The sequence below is a fragment of the Cylas formicarius genome, unplaced genomic scaffold (assembly GCF_029955315.1).
Source record: "Cylas formicarius isolate icCylForm1 unplaced genomic scaffold, icCylForm1.1 PGA_scaffold_1__22_contigs__length_36826433, whole genome shotgun sequence".
Taxonomy (NCBI): Eukaryota; Metazoa; Arthropoda; class Insecta; order Coleoptera; family Brentidae; genus Cylas; species Cylas formicarius.
In genome coordinates, this window is record NW_026844264.1 from 14006985 (window position 1) to 14032245 (window position 25261).

Genomic DNA, 25261 nt, shown 5'->3' on the forward strand with positions numbered 1-25261 from the left:
ATTTTATAATCTTAATCCTCGAAATACAGGGCGTCCAAACTGTTTTTTTTTCTGCATAATTTCTTAAACAACTCCGATTTCTGCACGACAATCCGTAAAGTTCGTCAGCTATATCACGACCGGTATCTGATTAAACTTTTTCAATATATATCAATAAAAGGACGGTAGGCAGGATTATTTCGGTACCTAAATAAAAACCTTATTTGCTTTCGAAGAACTGGTTTCATCAAACATGGTTATGATCAAGTACAGCGAAAGCGAAGGTATTCCATACCGCCATTAACTTAGTAGACTTACTGACTTATTAATTTACGCTTCGAGTTTTAATCCGATACCGGTCATCATAAAGCGGACAAAGGTTACATGGAGGTTTTTTTGATACAAGAAATTTGAATACATTATTAATTTACAATTAATGTCAAAAAAACCCCATATGAGAATTTCCGTTTGGACGACGGCATTATTTATTAAATGATACAGAAAAAGTAAAATTAAAAGTTTGCGTTTTAGCATTCTTAAGCACACGTTTATTGCTTTTTCTACCTTAAAAATAAGTAAATTGAGAAATTATTATTTTTTAACATATCCTACTTTTCATTGCTTTTTTATTTTATTATTTTATTTTTTTTATTTAGAAAAAATTGGGATTTTGTTTGCTAATTTTTATGATATTGTTATATTGTATTATTTTAATTTGAAAATAAACTTGGTAAACTGATTACGTTAACGTTAAAAATTAGTGCTGTATTGGAAACTTCCCTTTACGTTCCGTGCTTAGTGCGATCAGGAATGGAAGTAACAAAGTTCCTGCTTACTGGTGTGAAAGGTACCTTATAATTTTGTATTTTTCGAATCGTCACCATACCAAACCGTTTTGCATTACTTATTATATTTAACTGCAAAAACACCAGCGGGTTACTGGCCATTTCAAGTCACAAAATGTGGGAAAATTTTCTAAAACTTCACTTTTATCGACATGTTTCTGTTATCGTAGTCGCGGGTACTCGAAATCATATGACTGAGTTACATCCAAACACCAGGTATATTGTTTGATTTTCAGGTGGTACAAATCAATATTTTTGCTACTTATAACGCTACGTCTACGTTTTTTTTTTTCATGTACTGAGAGATAATTATAAAAAATGCAATCCAGATAAATGATTTTGCTTGTTAGAATACAAACAGTTTGTTTACTTATTTATTGTACCGTCGACCAAAAAGCTTATTTGACTTCATAAGTATTTATCTATCATTCGAGAGTCTCATTGGCAAGAAATAACTATTTGCCAACATATGACTGGAATTATTTATTTAGCTAAAAACTAAAAACATTTTGGGGGTGCATATACGCAATACCAAAATAGCGTATCGTGTTCACTAAATACCCAAAATATAACCGATATATAACCGATAACAACACATGTTACCAAGTAGATTACCCTAAGTTTTAACAAATTCGTTGGTTACAGAAAAAACGTTGAGATCAGAAACACAACATAATATAAAAATATCACAAAGAATAAGTTGGCATTCTCTACTAACTTAAGCTTCGGCCCTGTAGCATTTCTTGTATCTCGCTAAAGCTCTTCCCTTTCGTCTCCGGTATCCAAATCAGAGTAAATATAGCAGTTAAGACATTGCAACCACCGAAAAACCAGAACGTTCCTGATTTTTGCAAGGAATTGGTGAGATCGTTGAAAAAATGCGTGATCAAGAACGAGCAAAACCAGCACATGCACGATACAGCTGCAGAAGAAATTGGCTTCACGCTATTGGGAAACAGTTGCGAACCGACCGCCCATGGTATTCCCGATAAACCTAGATTAAAGAAGGCACAGTAAAACAACAGGGAAACCAACGGGAGCCAAAAGAGCGGTTTGGCATTCTCTTCGTTGCTGTCGTGAATATAGAAAAACATACCAAGGGATACCATTGAAATTGCACTGCCTAAGCAGGAAGTGATCAGCGGTATCTTTTGGCCCAGGTTTTTTATCGCAAATGTGGAGGTAAAGCTGGAAATAAACAACCAACTACCATATAAGGTAGATCCCAGATCGGACGGAATATTAGTGCCGGAGGCGTCGAGAATCGTTTGCAAATAATAACCAACCGCGTTAATGCCAGAAAATTGGCTGCCCGTCATGATAATTAATGACAGTATTAGGGCGTGTCTGAGGCTCGGTTTCATAAAAATATCAGTTATGGATCCATTCTCATGTTTCCATACTGTCTCCTTTATTTGGAGAATTTCATTTTGTACCTCCGCAGAGGGAACAGATCTTAGCTTGACCAGGGAACTCTCCGCTTTCTTTTCGTCGCCTTTTTGAATATAATAATATGGCGTCTCCGGAGCTAGCAATGTGAAAACCACTAAAAATGTAGCTGGTAGAGCAGCAAGTATTAAATTAAATATTCTTATCGAAATGTATGGGCCAATGGCTAATGGCAATAAATTTCCTAGAGTCCAGAATATGGGCAAGATGGCCGAGAAAGCGTTTCTGTTGGAATCGGATGATACCTCGGCCACGTACATCGGAATGATGGCATAGCTAGAGCCAATGGAGAGGCCGCTGATGAACCTCCCGAAATAGAACAGATATACGTTTCGCGCAAATGCGTACGTCACATAAGCCACGAGGTGCGGTGTGGCGACACAAAGCAGCGTCGTCTTCCTTCCAATTCTATCCGCAATGAACCCTGCAGGCCAAGCTCCTATCATGGCACCCACGTTTAGAAGCGACCCGATCCAAGCATCTTCTTCTGGTGTGATTGGCTCTCCGAGTGGATTTTCGGATGTGTCGTTGGAATACAATTTGGGATATGTCGGAGATGTCCACGTCTGCGTAACATCTCCTGTCGTGGCCAATAGGGCAACTGAAATAATTCCAATTCCATTTTCCCGCGGTTTTATATCGCAAGTGGTGAAATTCAAATTTAGGGTGGGAAGACATTTTTCATGAAAAAAAAATAAAAAATTGCATTTTTAAAATAAAGGTTTTGCCCGATTTTCAATTATATGCTGGATTAAACGTGAACAGTGAAGTACCGGAAAAGAGTGATTCACAACTTTTAAAGGACAGCCACATAGAATATAGAAATAGAGATAAATAACTATATATCCATGTATCTTAATAACTGCCCAGATGTAGTTTAAATCCCAAAATTTTAACCTATATTTTAGTACTACTGTGCAAGAAACACTCAATCCTCACTTGTATTTTTTCTCATAAAACTAACGATTTTTTTATTAACTGTTATATTAACTGGTTTTTCCTATTATAAATATTTTCAATACTGTAATCTTGATTTTAAACAATTAAGCCCTCTTTAAAATAATATTTTATCATAATTGGTTGTTTCACGGATCAAATTTTCAAAAATTCTTATGCATCTATCTGACTTCTGCATTTTTTTACTCTCTACAATGCCACAATATTTGTCGTGCTACTTAACAAATTGATATTGATATAGGCATTGGTGCTGACTTGGTAAAATTTGATATCGCCACATTACCTCAAATAAAAACTATAAAAAATCATTTAATAACAAATATTACCTGCCAAAACATTCACTATGGCAAAACTAAACATTTCAGTATTCCAACGCACATTCGTAACCTTATTGTTTCCCAATCGAATTTCTAAAGAAATATGCATTGCGAATTATTTTGAAAAATCTCGATTGTGGGTATTGTAATCTTAAGAGTTTTATTATTTATCCGTATACATAGATTATTTCAATGTCGCTTGGTTATACCATCATTGAGAGTAATCGTTCGTAGTTTGGCGAGAAAGACTGAGGTTTCTTTGCACTTTTTTTACGCAGTAATTTCACCAGTCACGGGCCAATGCAGAAAAACAATCAAAAATAACAGTCGAATTACCGGTTATTATCTTGCCGCAGTCGTAGATGAATGTAAAAATCATTTTAATACGAGCTTTATGAGGAAAGTGTTCTAGAATATTATTAAATTTGTTATTCGCTTACTATAAAAGTTTTATACTAAAAACATTTGCTTGAAATTGACAAACAGAAATAGTTGATCGCAGTAGATAAGGAACATAACACCTAGCATTGTTCTAAAATTAACGTAATTTTATTTCGCACTCAGCTCAGTTAAACAACTGTTTGGTTCTTATTTAAAAACAATGCAATTTTTAAGCGTCTTTTTGGGAAAAACAAAGTGATATCCAAGATTACCTGGCACAGCACTTAAAGTGATAACCTTTAACCGATGTTCTGTTTGACATTGTTAATAGTAATTGCTGGTAGCAAATCTGAAAGCATGTGAAAAGCTGCTTAAATCAATTGCAGAGAGAGAGTAGCTGTTAAAATCAAAACCATCTCTGGTAGCTCTAATTTTCCAAAAGAGGTTAGTACCAAGACTCTGATTAAGTAAAGACTTTAATTCGTTTGGAACTAATAGAATGGTTTGAAAACTTAATCAGAAATTAAAGGAATTTCAATTGCAGAGCGTTTGCATGGCTAGTCTTTCCCGAGTAGGTAAGGATGTTGCTTTTCTCATTACGGCGAAATTTGAATATTTTCACTTGTGTTCCAAAAATATTCTTAGGTCTTGATTTAAATTTTTATATTCAGTGGCTAATCTATATAGAATTACAGTGATCACCGAAATGAAGTAACAAAAATTTAAAATTGCTCACAGATCACAAAAAAATTGTATGTCCAAGAATTTGAGCTGCTAAATACATCCCTCACGAGCATAGTTCAGATTAAATTTTATTCTACATATATTTTCATCTTTTATTTATTATTACTAAAATACATCAGGCATTGTTTAGTTACAAATAGTAATGTATTTTTTTTGTGGTAGTCGAAATTAATTCTTAAACATACATTACGAAAATTTTTGAGAATGTCGCGTTTTTTAGAACACAGGTATGAACTTTTCTAAATGCGATTAATTCATCTAATATTATTCTTGTGTTGTTATTTAGCAATCAACTTGAACGTTCATATATATTGTCGAAATTCGTCCTAAATAACATCAATTATTATACATATGCACATCATATCCAAAATATTACAATAAACAATATTTTAATAGACAATTTTGCTTATTTATTAGTATACATGTATCTATTGGGTGTTTTTTTTTTCGATGTATAGAACTTTAAGTTGCAATAAAACAACGATGGATTATTCGATTGACATGAATTTTATTTATCCGAAAGATAATCTTGTGGCATTACATTTTAAATATTTCTGGCATATGACCGCCACGGCTGGCGCAGATATAGTCTGATCTGGACGTCCAATTTTCGATTACTTTTTCCAACATTTGTGGCCGTATATCGGCAATAACACGGCGAATGTTGTCTTCCAAATGGTCAAGCGTTTGTGTCTTATCCGCTAGACCAATGACTTTACATAGCCCCACAGAAAGTAGTCTAGCGGTGTTAAATCACAAGATCTTGGAGGTCAATTCACAGGTCCAAAACGTGAAATTAGGCGGTCACCAAACGTGTCTTTCAATAAATCGATTCTGGCACGAGCTGTGTGACATGTTGCGCCGTCTTGTTGAAACCACATCTCCTGGACATTATGGTTATTCAATTCAGGAAAGAAAGAGTTAGTAATCATAGCTCTATACCGATCACCACTGACTGTAACGTTCTGGCCATCATCGTTTTTGAAGAAGTACGGACCAATGATTCCACCAGCCCATAAAGCTCACCAAACAGTCAGTTTTTCTGGATGTAACCGTGTTTCGACATACACTTGAGGATTCGCTTCGCTCCAAATGCGGCAGTTTTGTTTGTTGACGTAGCCATTCAACCAGAAGTGCGCTTCATCGCTAAACAAAATTCGCTTATGAAAATTGGGAACACCGCAATCTCGGACACAGATCCAATTCCTGTACTTGATGGCGGATGAACTCGTTCGGGTCTTCCTCAATGCTACGCTCTACAGCAGCAATAGCTTCGTCTGTACACACCGTACGGCGTCTCTGGGGATGCGAGTTATCCATAAGAGTAAACGTGGTGCAAAAACGTTCCATGGTTAATCGAATTAATTGCTCTGATGGACGATTTTGTCGACGATAAAATGGACGTAGTGCGCGATACGTATTCCGCACGGAACCATTATTTTCGAAATAAAATTGCACTATTTGCAAGCGTTGTTCAGGCGTGAGTCTATTCATGATGAATTGCCAAACCAAACTGAGAACAAATCACTTGACAGCTGTTAAATCGGTCGCCATCTTGAACAGTAATGCCAACTTAAAGTTCTATACATAAAAAAAACACCCATTACATAAAAAAATGCTTTAAGTTTCTTTAAGTCGAATTCTACCAGAAACGATTGCAAATTATTGTTTTGATTTCTGTTTATTCACACTCATTTATTTGATGTCAAATTTAGGTTTCAAACAGGTAAGACTACCCAAAACAGTAACCACTATTATAAACAAAGCTGTGCTTGGTAACACCATATTCAGATAAGAATAACCCCCAATACATTACAAAAGGCGGGAAAACGAAACTAAAACTAACGAAACAAAATTATGTTGTTTTATTACAACATCTTTTTACAGCAGAACTTATCCTAAAAATGGGAGAATTTTTACCCAAGTTATTATGACCGGAATATCAAATCTTATGCTTCGAGTAGCGATAACACTAGTAATGCTATATAGGTAATTTACTCTCCAATTCAAAAACCTACAAAAATTTCCCTCTATGCTTCCAAGATTAATTATATATTTACTATAGCAGGAATTAGAAATTATACATTCAAAAAATTCAGAAAAATTCAAGTGCATTTTTCAGAGGTATAATAAATATGACATGTAAATACTAATTTACGGCCAGATATTACCCCAAGGTCTTTAACCGTACTTACAGTTTAAAGCGGCTTAGAATTTCTTGAGTAATTAAAATTTAGAATGATTATATTCTTGGTGGACGAAAACGCCTAACACTTCTTTAAATTTAGAAAAACTTAATAATCATTACAATTCTATGCAATTCTAATAAAGTCCCCTGCAGTAGTCCGGATTTTACGAAACCCCTTTAGTCATCAGCGTATGGCAGAAACATGGAGTGCAGAATCTGATAGATTACCAAGATAGGTTCATATTACTAATTATAAATGGTCAAATTGTGATTTCCCCCAATTATATACGAAGAGAACCAGCGAAGAAAGTCACCATATACCAGGACTTTGGCAAGTTTCGGTACAAGAATATTGTGATTAACCAAATCAAGCGTTTATCAAGTCGGTGTATAAGTGGTAAACCTAAATTCGCACCAATTAAATGATGATTATACCAGTACAAATTACATTTTTTATTAATGCAGGTAAGTCATCAAACATAACCATTTCCATAATTTTACTAAATTTACTGATACCTCCATAATTTTTAAGAGACGATCGATCAATTAGTCCATATGCAGTGGAACACTCAAAAAGTTGTCTAGCTAGTTGAGTAGATATTTCTTTGCGGATGTTTTGTTTAACTCCTCGTTTTACAGCGTGTGAACAGTAGGGCAGCAAATAATTTCGATTTTGACGAATAATTTGCAGAAGATGAAGAAAATCTTTGTGTAGTTGTAATAGCATAACTCAGAAGGTACTATCCAATGGACCGTTTTGTAGCAAACAATTATTCTTTTTAGAGTTCTTCATAATGAGGCAAGTTAAATGGTGTGACCTTCATACTAAGCAAGACCAAAAAGAAAACAAAAATTGAGGTGTTAAAAGAAAAAAAATAAAAAATTATTTGCATTTTATCTTTCCTCCTTGTGACACGAGCAATATTAAACAGATCATAAATGTTTTAATGCTGAAAAAAATTACAAATTTTATAGTACAATATATGAAAAATCCAAATTCAAGGCAACCGTGACTCCATAGAGCGATATTATATCATGTTTTTGGCTGCGATCAAATCCGGGATTCCTATCAACGAGGTCATTTAAACCTCGTTTTGCAGCATATCATGTATTTCCGTAAAACTCATCCCTTTCGTTTCCGGCACCCAGATAATTGTAAAAACTGCCGCTACCAAATTGGCGCTTGAGAAGATCCAAAAGGTGCCAGCTCGACCAAAGGTATCATTCATATCGTTAAAAAAATTCGTTGTTAAGAAACTGAAGAACCACGATACCGACGATATAGATGCTGCAGAAATGGCTTTCACGTTATTCGGAAACAGTTGCGAGCTGACGGCCCACGGAATCCCGGACAATCCGAAATTATAAAACGCGATAAACGACAGCAACGACGCTATCGGCAACCACGAAAGCTCCGACGCCTTCTCTGGATCTGTATCGCGTATGTGAAAATACAAACCCAGCGCGAAAATTGACAACGCATTACCTACGCACGAGATAATCAACGGAATCCTTTGCCCTAACCTGTGTATCGCGAATGACGAAGAAAAGCTCGAGATAAAAGTCCAGGCACCGCATAACGTCGATCCTATGTCAGCGGTAATGTGGGTGTTACTTTCTTCCAGGATGGGTTGTAAGTAATACCCGATTGCTGTACTACCAGCGAGCTGACCGAACGATACCAAACTGGCGGAAATAGCAAACGCTCGCCTGAGACCTGGGTTTCTGAAGATATCCATCAACGTCCCGTCTTCGTGTTTCGCGATGATGTCTTTGATCTGGATAATTTCTTTCTCGACTCCCGCTTTATCCGTCGATCTCAGTGTCATCAAGCATTTCTCAGCTTCTTCTATGCGACCTTTTTGAACCAGATAGAGTGGTGTTTCTGGAGCTACGAGAATGAACACCACTATAAACACAGCCGGAAACCCAACAAGGATGGAATTGAAGATCTGAACTGATATGTAAGGTCCGATGGCGTAGGGTAAAAAATTGCCAAACGTCCAAAATATATTCAAAGTGGCGGTGTAGGAGTTCCTAGTTTTATCCGTACATATCTCGGCTATATACATCGGCATTAGAGCGTAGCCGGCTCCTACTGAGAGTCCATTAATAAATCTCGCAATGTAATACATGTAAACTTCATCAGCGAATACGAACATCAAGTAGGCGACAAGATGGGGTATAGCAATGCAAAGTAAGGATTTTTTTCTGCCAATGGTATCCGCGATGAATCCCACCGGTAGTGCACCTATCATCGCTCCTATATTCAGAAGCGACCCGATCCATGCATCTTGTTCTTCTGTGATGGGCTTGGCCAAAGGGTTTACCGATGTGTCGTTGGAATACAATTTGGGGTACATTGGTGACGTCCATGTTTGGGTTATGTCCCCCGATGTTGCGAGAAGATCCACTGAGAAAATAACGGTTATAAAGTTATGATATTGAAAAGAAATGGGGTTTTGTTTTTGTATGAAAATAACCTGTTATTTTGAAACTATACCGCTTGCTTTATATGTGGACTAATAAGTGCTATTTTAGAATGCCAAACGAAACGTTTTCCTGGAAGCGGAAATGTGCGGCGTTACATAGTACTTAAGTAAAATAACATAGGTCTACAAAATTAAACTTTTTGAAACATGTTTTTCTTATAGAAACTGATTTTATATAATTTTGGTAGATTGATTCAAAAATGCATTTATTTGTATCACATAAAGTTTTTTGCAAATATTAAAGGAAAACTACGATACTTCTACATTAATCATTTTTTATTCAATAAAAAAGTGGAATCCTAGTTAAAAAAAAAGCGAACAAAAACTTTACTCAGACTTATGAAGTGAAATCTTCGTCGTCGTCGTTTTCGAGAAAGCTGCGTTGTCCGCGGTAGTCCGCTATCATCATTATGCACCGCCTGTCCTGGTGAAACCTCTCTCCCTGTTCTTCGCTAACTGCTCCAAGATTTTCAGAAAAGTTATACAAGCGTGAAAACAAGAAATGCACTTTCAAACTCATATTACAACCTAGACGATGAAAGTGTAACATATTTTGAACAATACTTTCGTAGTTTTCGTCCTTAGGGTTCTCAAAAAACTTATCATTTACTTCTTTAAAATTTTCCTCTACGTTGGTCATTATGTTTTGAAAATCCTTGTTCTTGTATATTTTTTCTTATCTGCGGCTCAACGAAAATATTTGAAACAGTGTCCATTTTTATTTATGGCTTTAACTCTGAAATCTGGTGCGAAATCTGAGTCATCTGGCTCGGAATTCGATTCCTCTGATTCTGATGATATGACGCTTTCTAGTTCTTATGGAGCGGTAGGTATAGGTGCATCTTATCTGATCACAATTTGTTTCTTATTTTTTTTGTTGCATCCTTGAACATCCACGAACAAAAATAACAATCATCACTGTGATACCTAGGCTGTCGTCATACCATAGCAACGCCAAACCATAAACATTTCTTCTTACCTTTTTGACAGTTTCTTAATGCCTCAACGCAAACGTAACAAGCAGTATGAGTAGCACGGGACTTGTCTTGGTCGACCATTTTTGCACCAAAATAAGCGTGGTATACATTTTTCTCAAAAGAAGTTAAGTTTATCTTTTCTTTACCACAGATATAATAAAAGTTATTTCAATTATTCACACAATGTGTTCTTTCCATATTTATACCGTCTAGAACACTAGAAATACACACCAACAAAAACAATAACACATCATCAATACACAACCAATACAACCAAGCTGCGCATGAGCAGGTTACAACGCTGTATTGAGAAATGAGCAATCTAATATTATCTAGTGTTGTCAAATCACATTTTATTTCATAAAAACGAATTCATTTAAAAATCATTCCTCACATGGAACAAACATATTCATGTCTCAGGTATCTATATTAATAAAATAATACTTGTAAAATATAGAGCTTTATTAAAAAATGGCGCCATAGAGCAAAAATATGGTGTGTTTTGGAAAAAGGACCACCAAAAATATACGAATAATCAAAAAGCGTTCAAACATCAAAATCACCGTAGACCTGAGTAATCCTTTGGTCTCCGCATCCGAAATACAATTACTAACTGGATGGTTTTTTGACATGATAAATTTGAATTTGTTCTTAATATAGCTCTTACTTACTTACTTGTCATTTCTCAATTTCAAGGGCTCATGACTTTTTTCGCCACCTTGTATTATATTCTTTAAAAAAAAATGAAATTCTCAATTATTTTTATGCGAAAGGGGCATTCTTATTACAAGTCGCTAAGAGCAACGTATTCGAAATAATTTTGTTGGAAGTAATCGACGAATATGTTTAAAAAAGCAGTTCTACTGAAGAAAAAATTATCATGAAAGCTTGTATTACGTTAGAGTTTATTATAGAATGCCCTTTGTGTGTTTCCATTCGTGAAAACTAAAGACATAATAAAATTTTCACTTTAAAAACACGTGCTCGTACGACTACTATTCAGAGAACCTTTTGCACGTAAAAATGATTTTTAGCAGAAATACCTTGCCGGCTCCTACAAGGCGTAATGAAAATTTTAAATTAAAAAAATATATGTGGGTATTAATAACTAAGATCCAAAGAGCTAAATTCTCATGTCACGAAGCCCCCAATATATACTTTCAGAAATAGGCGGAATTTAGGATATTATGCAGAAAAATAATACAATTTTGCATTTCAGCATTTTAGACCACAGATTTATGTTAATTTTTTATCCTCAAAAATTATAATTTTTATTAATTAGTGATAGGTATGGAATATTTGACATATATAGAGAGAAGACGTGAAAAACGATAGGGAATGGTAGTAAAAAAATGTCCGTCTATCTTGAAACTGGCTTTCAATTTGAAATTTTTCCACTGTTAAAATTATTTTGACTAGACATTTACCTGCAAAAACACTGACTAACGCGTTACTGACCATTTCACATCACAAAATGTGGGAGGAATTTCTAAAAATTTCGGTCTTATCGAAACGTTTTTGTTATCGTGGTTCAGGGCACTCGAAGTCATGTGATTGAGTTACTTGGAAACGCGGAGTTTATTGTTTGATTTTAAGATGGTACCAATCAATATGTTCGCTACTTATAACGCTGCTCCTAGGTTTTTTTCCATTTTCTGGGAGATTATTCTGACAAAAATTCATATAATCGAGATAAAATGATTTTGCTTATTAGAATAGAGTTTGTTTACTTATTTATTACAACGTCGACCTTGAAAATTATGTTACTCCATAAAGATTTATCTATCATACTAGAGTATCGTAGGCAAGAAATAACTATTTGCGAATATATATACGTATTAATTCTTTAATTTCTTGCAATGCGTGCAGATATTCCCTCAGACTCTCGCTTCGATAAACCCCAATGTCCTTGAATTGTTCCAGGATACTGAAAACGTTCTGGTTATTGTATCATCAGGTGCAATGAATTCAATGCGCAATTCTTAAATACTATATCTTGGTTACTAAGCACTATAATAATATAGCAGATAACAAAACATTTTACCACGTATATCGCGTTATAAGAATTTCGTTGCTTAAAAAAACAAATATTTGTATGAGAAACACAGTATCAAAAAATATCACAAAGAACAAATTGGCATTTTCTGCCATCTTCAGTTTCGACCCTGTAGCATGTCCTGTATCTCGCTGAAGCTCTTGCCTTTTGTCTCCGGTATCCAAACCAGTGTAAAGATGGCGGTTAAGACGTTACACCCACCAAAAAGCCAGAACGTGCCTGATTTATCCAAAGAATTGGTCAGATCGTTGAAGAAATGTGTGATCAAGAACGAGCAAAACCAGCACATGCACGATACAGCTGCTGAAGAAATTGGCTTCACGCTATTGGGAAACAGTTGCGAGCCGACCGCCCATGGTATTCCCGCTAATCCTAGATTAAAGAAGGCACAGTAGACCAATAGGGAGACCAACGGGAGCCAAAAGAGTGGTTTGGCATCCTCTTCGTTATTGTCGTGAATATAGAAAAATATTCCAAGGGATACCATTGAAATTGCACTGCCTATGCATGATGCGATTAGTGGTATCTTCTGCCCCAGTTTTTTTACCGCAAATGTGGACGTAAAGCTGGAAATAAACAACCAGCCGCCATAGAAAGTAGATGCCAGATCAGACGGAATATCAGTGCCGGAGGCATCGAGAATCGGCTCCAAGTAATAACCAACTGCGTTGATACCAGAAAACTGGTTGCCCATCATAAGAATTAATGATAGTATTAGGGCGCGTCTGAGACTAGGTTTTATAAAAATATCCATTAAAGCTCCGTCCTCGTGTTTCCCTACGGTTTCTTTAATTTGAAGAATCTCTTTTTGTACCTCCGCACTTGGAATGGACCTGAGCTTGACCAGGGAGCTCTCCGCTTTCTTTTCGTTGCCTTTTTGAATATAATAATATGGTGTCTCCGGAGCCAGCAATATGAAAACCACCAAAAATGTAGCTGGTAAAGCGGCAAGTATTAAATTAAATATTTTGATCGTAATATATGGACCGATGGCGAATGGCAAGAAATTTCCCAGGGTCCAGAATATGGGCAACATGGCTGAGAAAGCGTTCCTGTTTGAATCAGACGACACCTCGGCTACGTACATTGGAATAATAGCATATCCAGAACCGACTGAAAGTCCGCTGATGAACCTTCCGAAGTAGAACAAATATACGTTCCGCGCAAAAGCGTACGCCACATAAGCCACGAGGTGAGGTATGGCGATGCAAAGAAGCGTCATCTTCCTGCCAATTCTATCCGCAATGAATCCTGCGGGCAAAGCTCCTATCATGGCACCCACGTTCAGAAGCGACCCGATCCAAGCATCTTCGTCAGGTGTAATTGGCTCTCCCAGTGGATTTTCGGATGTGTCGTTGGAATACAATTTGGGATATGTGGGAGAGGTCCATGTCTGCGTGACATCTCCTGACGTAGCCAATAGGGCAACTGAAATAATTCAAATTCTAATTACTGGCGGTGTTCAGTTTTGTATCTTTTATCATTAATATAAGACGAACGCGCCATTTAAATGAACATAGTCAGTCAGGGCTTACCACTTATCGCACTATTTTTAATTATTTGTTAACTACAATGACATTGAATACAGAAATATATATAAACTAAATGTCCAAGTATCTTTAATAAAATATTGATTCGCCAAGATTTTTGTGGTTTCTTACTGACCAAAATTAGTTTTGTTCAAAGTTAAAAAAAAATGCGTATACAGTTTAAATCTCAAAATTTTAACATCTCTTTTTTGTGCGTGGAGCATCAACACAGTTATATGATTTGAGATTAACATTGAAAATTAATGTGACATAAAACATTGTGTTTAACTTACCTTTTTTTGCCAAAAGGCGAACGACTTTTATGTTAAATGCTTCGAAAACAGTTTTAGCTTTTATAACTATATTTAGATTTCTGAAATTCCTAAATTTCATCTACTGTAACCTATGACTATATTTTATCTTGCCTTTTTGAAATGTTAAGGAGTTTTACGCAAATCAAGTTAAATAACTTTGTGGTAACTAGTAGCAACTAACATAAATTTAGCAATGCTGCAAAATGATCTTCAAAAAGCAAGTTGTCTCCACCTGCTACTGTTTTCTATATAAATATTATATTTTATATAATTTTACCATAATTGGTTTATAACTTCAAGGAACAAATTTTCAAAAATTCTTACTAAATACATCTATCTCTTGTCTGCAATTTTTTTTATCAGATATGAGTGGGGAATATTCTTATTTCCTATTTTTGCTACATATTCCTCAAGATTTTTAACAAATTTTTATTGATATGTTTTGATATAAATTTAATGTCTCAAAACTAACTCAAAATACTACAACAACCAATTAATAACAAAAGTCTTACCTGCCAAAACGCTCACTATGGCAAAACTAAACATTTCAGTATTCCAACGCACATTCACAACCTTATTGTTTCCCAATCGAATTTGAAAAGAAATATGCATTGCGAATTATTTTGAAAAATCTCGATTGTTGATTTTGTTATCTGAAGAGTTTTATTATTTTTACGTATACGTAGATTATTTCAATGTCACTTTTCTATGGTTGTACCATCATTGGGAGTAATCGTTTGTAGTTTGGCGAGAACGGCTGAGGTTTCTTTGTCATTTTTTATAGAGTAATTTCATCAGTCACAGGCTAATGCTGAACAACAATCAAAAATTACAGTCGAATTACCGGTTATAATCTCGCCGCGATCGCACTTGAATGTGCAAATCATTTTAATACGAGGTTTGTGTGGAAACTATCCTTGCATGATTTTAAATTTGTTATTCGTTCACTCGAATAGTTTTATACCAGAAAATATTTGCTTTGAATTGACAAACAGGAATAGTTGATCGCGATAGATAAGAATCACAATATCTAACATTGTTATTTTAAAATCAGCGTAATTTGGTTTCGCACTTAGCTTAGGTAAACAACAATTTGGTTTTTATTTCAAAACAGAATTTTTAAGAGTCTTTTAGGCGAAAACAAAGTGATACCGACGATTACCTGACGTACCACTTAAAAGGATACTCTCTAATCGACTTTAACCGAATACCATAGAACCAAAAAATTAAAAAACAGATGAATATTTCGTTCCATATATATTTTCATCTTTTATTTGTTATTTGTAAAATACTTCTGGATTCCTCCTGCGTCGGTTTTTGCTTAGTCGAAATTGCTGACGTTTCGCCAATCATCCTGTTGGCTTCTTCAGAGCTTGACTGAAACTGGCTCGTATTTTACTCTGTACCTGCTTATATATTGCTTGAAGGGGGGCGGGGGACTAATGAGGGGTATAAACACCGTCTCGGATGATGATTCCCAAATTGGTGACAGGTAGAGACCTGAGTCGCGATTAAGATTGTTAGGTTGTTTATAGATTTCTATAGACTCTCGGATTTTTCGTCGGTAGAAGAACAAGAAATTTAGTTTTATCAAATAAAATTTTATACCCGGTTTCATGAGTGTGTTCGGCAACAGCTGATGAGTTTATTTGTCTTAGTCGTAAGGCTCTTTCGTGTTCTTTGAGCCTAGTTGATATTTTTAGTAAATTGAACTGAGGCTTTTACTTGATGAAAATCCATTTATCAAAATAAATAAGAACTAAAAGTTCAGATTTTGACGAAATTATATATTATGACTTGACAATTGTTTTGACAACACCGTGTCTTTATCAAACAATCTGGAAAATATCCACTCTCGAAACATTTATTTATAAGAAACGTTAAGGGTTCTGATGTTTGAAAACAAATGTCTCTTAGTGTCTCACTTCTAATACAGTCCCATCCAGGAGCTTTTTTGGTTTGCAGTTTTTTTTATAACTCTCAATTTCCTGTACATCTTCGTTACATAATATCATTTCGATAATTAGGGATTACCCAGTTCAGTATAAAATTTATTACACTCGTTCGCAATTTTTAACCTATCTGTTGTTTTCTCATTGTTTCCACTTATTATCTGTCTAATCTGTGTTTTAGGTTTGGTGGTAGAACAGATGCGATTGACACGGTTCCACAACGCAGACGAAGAAGTTTGATTAGCGTTTTTTATGTGCACCCGCAATTTATTTTTATAACTGTTGTAACTGCTTTTTAATAATTGGTTGTTCGGGTTCTTAACTAAGTCTCTATATAATTGATTTTTTTCCCTAATTGTTTTTTGTAACTCTTTCGTCATCCATTCTTTTTTAAAATTACTTTTATGCTTATAAATAATGTTGTATGTGTTATTTTCTATGTATGTCTTTAATTTATTAATAAAATTTTCCATGGCAGCGTTGACATCGTTTGTATTGTGCACATCCAACCAATTTTCCCCCTCCAAGACATGTCTCATACTAAGATAATTAGTGCATTTTTTTATGTAGGAGTATATCTTTGTCTTTTTCTGAGTTGCTGTTAGTTGTACAGCTATTGGATAATGATCCGTGATGTCAACATCAAAGGTAAACGATTTTGAATTATTTACTATATGGGCTGGCCCTTTTATGAAAAAGTGATCTAAACAAGTAGATGATCTTGGTTGTGTTACTTTATTAATATGGGATGTAAATCTGTATTTTGTTAAGATATTTTTGTATTCTTCAACATAATCGACATCACTTAATAAATTAATGTTGATATCGCTAACCAATATATGAGAACTGTATTTCTTCCTATCATCCAAATATTGAAGTAAATGAAAATGAAAACATTTTGATTGTTTACTGAGATATTTATCTCTAAGACTTTTGTATTTTCCATTTGTACAGTGCTATTCTCAAAATTTAGTTGCGATTTCATATATACAATGACACCTTCATTCCTATTTACATTACCTTTGTTATAAAGAATATTGTAACCCTTTAAAATGAAGGGAGTTTTGTTTATGTCGTACTGGATAAATGTTTCGGACAGCACAATGCCATCAAACTCTGTAACAAAACTGTTAAGAAGAAAAAAAGAAAATTCCTCAAAGTTTTTGCCTAAGCTGCATATGTTAATGTGAATTATTTTAAAATCGGTTGCATTGAGAATTATATTATTAAATATTTTGACTAAAGTTTGTATCAACTACTTCTCTTTCAAAATCTCTAATGTAGGAGTCCATTTCAAATATAGTCTGTTTGTCTGCTTATTTCTAAAAACAAATGAAAACTTAAAACGTAAAACTCACTTTATTAGAATAATTTTCTTTTTATGGCATTTTCTCCGACGAGTATAGTTTTGGTTAGTAAGCTGTTCTACCGCTGTAGATGTTGCTATATACCGAGTGTGATTTGATTTTTGAGTTCTGATTTCTTCTTAAAGGGCTCTGAGTTAATGGCTCTACAATTTTCTTCTTTAGTCTTTTGGTAATTCGTGGTGTAGGTTCGGGACACGCAATCCTTGTTTTCCCTGTCTCTGGATCTATTATGGGACTCAATTCCTTTTGATTTGTATTGTCTATCCCTTCTTTATCCGAAACAATTTGCTCAAAATCGGAGTTTTCGTTGTCGCAGATTTCGTCTTGAAGCAAGGGAGTCGGTGATGCACTGCTAATTTTTCTTATCTCAATTTGATTCTGGCGCTGTTTCTAGCTGATCCACTGTATAAGCTTCACCGTTTACATACAATTTAACTTTGGTAATATATACTCCTTCACTTCGTGATTGGGCAATTTTTTTGTGTTTTACTAGAATCTTTCTTATTTCGCGCTCTTCTTTTGTCAAATCCTCCGATATACTAATATTAGTGCCTTTCAATTTTTTGCTATTTTTCAAAACTTGTTGCTTGACTAAATGTGAGACAAAGACTATTATTGGTCTTTTTACTTGCGTTGGCGACCATACTTGATAGATGTTATTAATTGTCGCCACTGTCATACAGTTTAGTTGGAGCAGTGCGTTAATTTGTGTAATAACAAACTCAAATAATGAGACGTTGTCAGTATAATCCAATCCAAAGATTATAATAATATTTCTTTTAAAGTTTTTCTCTATGTCATTAACCTTTTTTTTTCAAGTTTTCAAGTTCAACTTTTTTGTGACTTTCTTCTTGAATTCACTAATATTATGTTTTACAAGTGAGACTTCAAACTGAATTTCTTTCTTTAATTCGCTTGTCTGTTTTTCGTTGGCTTCTTCGATGGTTTTTGTTATTTTGTCATATCTATCGTCAGCAAAAATCTACGTATATGGCTTCCTTAACTGTCTCTTTTGTGCCTTTCACTGATAAAAATTGATAAAAACTTTGGCGCGGATCCTAACCTACGTACGTGTACATGTAAATCACGATTGCTTCTGTTATATTTTCATGATTTACGTACTTTTGATTCTACAACTTGCTCACACTACTGCCACCTATCACTGAACTCTGTTTTCAAATTTTTACTACCACTTTAACTGGATCTTTTAACTCTTTTACTGGTAGCACTTTTATACACTGTTGCTTCGCCAGTTTACACTGTACACTAGGTGACAAGACTAAATAAAATATATAGAAAATATCAGATAGTGATTTATTATTTACTAAATACCTCTAAATGTTAAAATAAATCTTAAACTTCTATTCAAAATTAAACCATTAAAGTTAAACAGTTTTAGAGACTTGAAAACCCTTTGAAATTTCAAATATATTTTTTTTTAATTCATGAATCCATTTTTACACGCCTAAGGTTTTGATCAATGGCTGTTTCATTTCATCTGCCGTTGAGTTTGGTCAGGTTAAAATAAACCTAATCGCCCATACTCAAAGTGACAAAGTGATTCACAAAACTAAGAATTCAAGTTAAATCTCAAAAGTTATTATTCTAAAGACACATGCTTTGCTCACACGGACATCATCAGACACACAATAAATAAAGTAGTATATATAAATTTAGCAATTGTATTTTTTTATTTAAACGATATATAGAAAACCAAGTAAAGAGTTGTAATTGAAATATAAGAAACTCGTTATCCGAGTTCCGCAATTTATATTACAAAAAAAAATTAATGTCGCATTAAAACTGGATTTACTCATTTCTAATTTCTCAAAAGGGTTAAGTTTTCTCTCTTTGAACATTCATTGACATTTTTATTAGGAGAAAACCTATAATCATCAGACAAAATATGAGTAGCAAAAGCTTATTTGATCTGTGTCAGAAGCTGGCACATTAGCGTCCTTGTACTTTTTCATCAAATTTAGATGTTCGGGAACGCTGAAGGATTACAATTTTTAAGGTTCAAACAAATAATCTACAAGATAATCAAAATCTATTAGAAATTGTGACACAATTTTAATTTTTTTTAATTTTTCGGTAGCTCTCGCAATTCCCCTAACTTTGCCACCTTTAATTCTTTGTTCTTTAGGCTTTTTTATTTGATTAAAATCTTCTTTATAATGTTACAAAAGACGAAATCTAATCTTACGACTTTACCATATATCTTACTATATATTACTTGCTAGAAATTACAAAAAAAAATGAAACGGCAATATATATATATATATATATATATATATATATATATATATATATATATATATATATATATATATATATATATGGCATTACATCCATATTCATCATTGGTCGATTTAGGTTGAGCTACTTTCTGAAAGGGCTTAATTAAGGATAGCTTCCAAAACAAAACTTCAACATAAGCGCTGGCACATCACACTACACTATCAATGAAGAAATAAGCTGCTTAACTGCATCCAATGTTGTAATACGAAGCCAAAAGGACAAATGATTACTAAATTTGGAACTATGGAATTTATGGTTAGAATTTTTGTTCGTTTATTATTTTTTAAAAATTGTTGGCGAACCATGGAGCCTAAGGTTTTTTTATACGTGATATCAGCCATGATGTGTTGTCATATATCTGACAGCGCCACAGTACATGCCCTCAAGTGGCAAGTTTAACCTTTTAAGCAAAACAGTTTTTGAGACCTTTACTTGTGCGTGTGTTTGAATCCTGAAGAGTTCTAATTATTGAACAAACCGCAATGCTTGTTGTACGCAGTTGGGGGCGGTTCTAGAAATGCTAATCCCTACAACGCTTTTGGCAAACTGAGTATCTAATTGTTTTGATTTCTTCCTGAGGATTTGTCATGAAATTGTCTTATTAGGCATTACTGAAAATCAAAATTATTGCGCTAGTCTTTAATATTGTCTTCTAGTTTCTGTTGTATGGCATCGAAGGTCTGTCCTTTCGTTTCCGGAACAGACGTCAAGCTGAAATACACTCCGTACAAGCAGAAAACGCTGAACACGAAGTACTTTCCCGAATCGCCCAAGTTCGTGTTAAAGTCCACGAAAACAGTAGACACCACGAAACACGATACCCAATAGACTACGGAAACCAATGTTGCCGATACGGCTTTGACGTCGTACGGAAACAACTCCGAGAAAATCACCCACGGAACACTGGCCGCACCGAAATTATAAAATAACACGAACGTCAGTTTGGCCACCAACGGGATCCAATAAAAATACGTTGTAAAATCCTTCGCGATATTTTCCAGAAAACAGTAAACGCCCAGAACCGTCAACGCCACCATGTTCCCGGAAAACGATATCGTCAAACACAGTTTCCTTCCGATTTTCTCGATCAACGCAGCGGAAAATACGCTGGAGAACAGTATGCAAGCACCACATATGAACGTCGATAGTTGCATCGCAAGCCCGTTGTCTGTAACCTCGAACGTATGTCGCAACTCGTGCGTCACTGTCCTTATTCCGGAAACTTGTTGGGCCACCATTAGAACCAAAGACACTGTCAGAGCGTATCTCAATTTTGGCTCCGTGATAGACCCCCTTGCGTATCCATTCATCGGTCCTTTTATATGAGTAATCTCTTTAGCGACCTCTTCGATTCCGTTGGATCTCAACCTCATTAACGTCGTCTCCGCTTTACTCTCCTTGTTCGTTCTAACCAGGTAGTGGGGGCTCTCCGAGCCATTTAATAAAAATATTATAAAAAATGTCACGGGTACGGCGGCTAGAATTATATTAAACTGGCGTGTGGGTAAGTAATAACCCACGCAGAACGGGATTAGACGTCCAATGTTCCAAGCGATGTTGAGCGTTGCTACCAACGCTCCCCTATAGGAATCCTCAGATATTTCGGCTATATAAGATGGCAACACCGAATATCCCGCTCCTGATGCGAAGCCAGCGACTATTCTTGCAGCGTAATACAATGAGATGGTCTTGGCAAATGCGAACATGAGATACGCGACTGCGTGTGGCAGGGCTGTGCAAAGTAGAACGGTTTTCCTTCCGAGTTTATCTGCTACGAAGGGAGTCGGTAAAGCACCCAACACGGCGCCTATGTAGAAAAACCACGAAATCCAGTTCTCTTCGTATTCGCTTATTCGTCTACCGAGAGGATTTTCGAACGTACTGTTTGATCTGAGAATGTAATATGTGGGGTGGGTCCATGTTTGGGCTACGTCGCCCACGGCTGCCAGGAGATCCACTGAAAATGAAACGAAATGTTATTAAAACCAGGGCACATTAAAATCTAATCCGCAACTTTTGAAACCTTTTTATCCGCTTAATTTTCAAGTTGGTTTTGGTAATTCGATTAAAAAGTACGGTCAATTATGGAATCAGCAAATTTTTAGTCCATCCAAGCTAAAAGTAGCGTTTTTCATATTTGTTCTATAACGCAAATGTTATATGTTTATGAGTTTCGTTTCCGTTTCAATCAATTTAACATAAAACCTAATATTATATCTTTTGGTGTACTTTCCTCCAGCCAAAATATTTCTATGTAAATTATCCTTTAAATTGGTAGTGTCGAAATTTTTAAAGAATACAAATCAACAGAATAAGTCAAGCGAAGGAACCTTCCACACAATGATGCTCATACGAAACATTATCATCACAAACAGGTGTATATATTTTTTCTTCAACACAACTTCTTATTTCTTTGAATTTTACCGAGCCTCGATAAAATATCTTCATATTATTAATAAATTATTATTATTATTTGAATTGAGAAGAACAGATACTTTAAAACAAATACTTTAAAATAAGAGATTATGACAGTTTCTTGTCTCTTTCAGTTTTTAAAACGAGTAAAATCTTATAGGTGTCTTATTACCAATTTTTTTTACGCCTTTTCTGGATATATAAATCTCCCTCTAATAAAAAATAGAACTTTCTAAATTTTTAGTTTTTATAAATAAGTGTGGGTAAAAAGCGTCTTTTTAAGAATGCTTTATTGTTATTATTATTACTATCATTATAAATAATGTAGGCTGCTAATGGTTTTTTGAGGAAATGATTTTTGTCACAATTTTAACGTCACTAGAAACAATTTTATCAAATTTGGTAAACGTCATAATTTTACGTTTCCAAATTTTAAAAAGAATTTTAGCGGTGGTCCCCGTAAACGAATTAGGCCTAATATTTTTAAGATAAAAATGTAATAAAATTTATTTCGTTCTTTTGCTTTTTCTCTTAATACGCCACTCTCAACAGAAAATTACAACAAAAAACTTAATATCATTAAACAAATAGCACTGAACAACGGCTACAATCCGTCCATTATAGACGATATAGATATAGATAGATAGAGATAGATAGATAAATAAAAAACAAATACAGACAACAGTAAACTCTATTTATCCGAAACCAAATACAGAACACGAAGAATTTAAAACAATTACATACATAGGAGAACTTAGTGAAAAAGTTTCAAAACATTTGTCAAAATGTGGTTTAAAAATGGCTTTCAGAACTAACAACACAATAGGAAAATATTTAAAAAACAATAAATCGAAATGTCCAAAATCCCAAAAATCAGGTGTCTATAGGTTGAAATGTGGATCTTGTCCTAGAATTTATGTTGGACAAACAGGTAGATCGTTCAAGAAATGCATTAACGAACATTAATTAAGGTTTTACGGTCATTTTTCGGTATATATAGTAGCAGGTAGTTTGTAAATATTACATTTGATAAAGACACGGTGTTGTCGAAACAATTGTCATGTCATAATATATAATTTCGTGAAAATCTGAACTTTTAGTTCTTATTTATTTTAACATCGGTAGTGTTACCAACTAACCACTCTTATGTCATCCCTGTCACGCATTCTGATCAGTACTTTCACTTCTAAACTAACCAAAACATAATCTAGGATAGTCCTAATAATACAGGGACATTTCCTTTATTTATCTGTTTATTTATGATTATTTGACCAAGCGTTCGTAAAATAACTGACAAGCATCTACAGCGGGATCTTTAAGAGTTTTTTTTTGTAAATATTGCATTTGATAAAGACACGGTGTTGTCGACACAATTGTCATGTCATAATATATAATTTCGTGAAAATCTCAACTTTTTGTTCTTATTTATTTTGATAAATGGATTTTCATCAAGTAAAAGCCACCTCAGTTCAATTTTCCAACTTTTCTGCATTATTTTTCCGCGTGCTTGCTACTCGACAGTAGGTATATACACTTATCGATACTACGTACTCATACACACACTGCAGATTACGTCATATCGACAATAAACTTGAAATTATTTTAAGGCCGACACAATCGTCATTTAGATTTCGCCGTATTATCTGAAAAACGTTAATAGCAATAACATTGATCTAAGAGTGATGCAAAATTTGATAAGTGAACATTTTATCACTGTTCACGCCTCGCCTACAACCAATTACAATTTCAATATACCAATAATTGTTCGTACAAAGATCGTCCATCTTTGCATATATTGCGCTTAAATTTAAAACATATCGATGCTTAATTACCTGTAAACACTGTTACCAATGTGTATACCAACATTTTGCAAGTGGGTCGTTAAAAATTCCCAGGACAATACCACAAATATACATCATCACAACTTTGCACTAAGAATCTGTACCCGCCTTTTGTACCCAAAAATACCGCAAGTTCTGAAGAAGCATAATAAACGTTTGCATTTTCGACGAACTGATGTTCGATTTGGCTATACGTTATTGATATCTTATCATTCTACGGCCGAATGGATAACTAATATTAAAATCTTTATCGTTTATGCGAGTTAAACCGACTTATCCGCTAAAACAATAACAGATTGGGTTTCCGTAAATTACTTAATAAATATTATCTTTGTTTTTGAAATTCATACGAATTTTCCGAATATTTTGCAAAGTCATTGCAAAATATTTAGTTAAAGTCTGGAAAGGGCAATCCATAGGCGTAGCTAGGAAATTATCGCGTATGGCGTATATACCGTTAATTTATAGTGTCAACAGTAAAGCTTCACATTATCTGGTAAACGAAAGAATCATTATTATTTTAAAATATTCTGAATTTCTCCTGCGTCGGGTGTTTGTATCAATTATTCAAATCAAATTTGTTGACGTTTCGCCAATTATCCTGTTAGCCGCTTCAGAGTTTAACTCACATTGTACTCTGTACCTGCTTATATATTGTTTGATGACACGTGCGATTCGAAATTCCGGATATTATAAAAAGGAAATATTCACCCCATACAGTTGGTGTAGCTTGGAACGACGAAAATGGGTAAAACGACAAAATATTACGGATGTATTGCTATTGTAAAACACATTTTCTCCATATTTTTTATTTTCTTAAACTATTGGAGACGATTCTCTCATTCTCTTTAGTTTTCCTTAACTGAATGTAACGAACTTACGCAATGACATGGGAAAAATTTATTTCGGTTTATTAGTTGCTATGAATACATAAACTCTACATTGTTTTGAAAATCACAGAACGACCTTATCCCCTTCAAAATACTCTCCATTACAACTAATACATTTGTCCCAGCGGTGCTTCCACTGTTCGAAACATTTTTTATATTCATCTTTGGCTATAGCCGACAGCTCATCCCTCGTTTTTTTTACCTCTTCAATGTTGTCAAATCGCTGTCCTTTCATGTCTATTTCCATACGTGCAAATAAGAAGAAGT

At 34.6% G+C, this 25261-nt stretch overlaps 4 protein-coding genes across 4 annotated transcripts; all 4 read right to left on the bottom strand.

The window, feature by feature from the left end:
* Positions 1-947: 947 nt before the first annotated feature.
* Positions 948-3629, bottom strand: LOC132696519 (facilitated trehalose transporter Tret1-like). Its single transcript, XM_060661386.1, has 2 exons — positions 3557-3629; positions 948-2874 (listed from the first exon to the last, which is right to left on the bottom strand). The coding sequence occupies exons 1-2, from the start codon at positions 3588-3590 to the stop codon at positions 1538-1540; spliced, it is 1371 nt and encodes a 456-aa protein (XP_060517369.1). The 5' UTR covers positions 3591-3629; the 3' UTR covers positions 948-1537.
* A 2934-nt stretch (positions 3630-6563) lies between these two features.
* Positions 6564-12001, bottom strand: LOC132696854 (facilitated trehalose transporter Tret1-like). Its single transcript, XM_060661937.1, has 2 exons — positions 11757-12001; positions 6564-9273 (listed from the first exon to the last, which is right to left on the bottom strand). Exons 1-2 carry the CDS (start codon positions 11788-11790, stop codon positions 7943-7945), a joined length of 1365 nt encoding a protein of 454 aa, XP_060517920.1. The 5' UTR covers positions 11791-12001; the 3' UTR covers positions 6564-7942.
* A 181-nt stretch (positions 12002-12182) lies between these two features.
* LOC132696853 (facilitated trehalose transporter Tret1-like) lies at positions 12183-15045 on the bottom strand. The gene is made up of 2 exons (XM_060661936.1): positions 14741-15045; positions 12183-13813 (listed from the first exon to the last, which is right to left on the bottom strand). The coding sequence occupies exons 1-2, from the start codon at positions 14838-14840 to the stop codon at positions 12483-12485; spliced, it is 1431 nt and encodes a 476-aa protein (XP_060517919.1). The 5' UTR covers positions 14841-15045; the 3' UTR covers positions 12183-12482.
* Positions 15046-19918: 4873 nt separating this feature from the next.
* Positions 19919-24310, bottom strand: LOC132696700 (facilitated trehalose transporter Tret1-like). Its single transcript, XM_060661683.1, has 2 exons — positions 24096-24310; positions 19919-21805 (listed from the first exon to the last, which is right to left on the bottom strand). The coding sequence occupies exons 1-2, from the start codon at positions 24127-24129 to the stop codon at positions 20481-20483; spliced, it is 1359 nt and encodes a 452-aa protein (XP_060517666.1). The 5' UTR covers positions 24130-24310; the 3' UTR covers positions 19919-20480.
* Between the last annotated feature and the right edge of the window lie 951 nt (positions 24311-25261).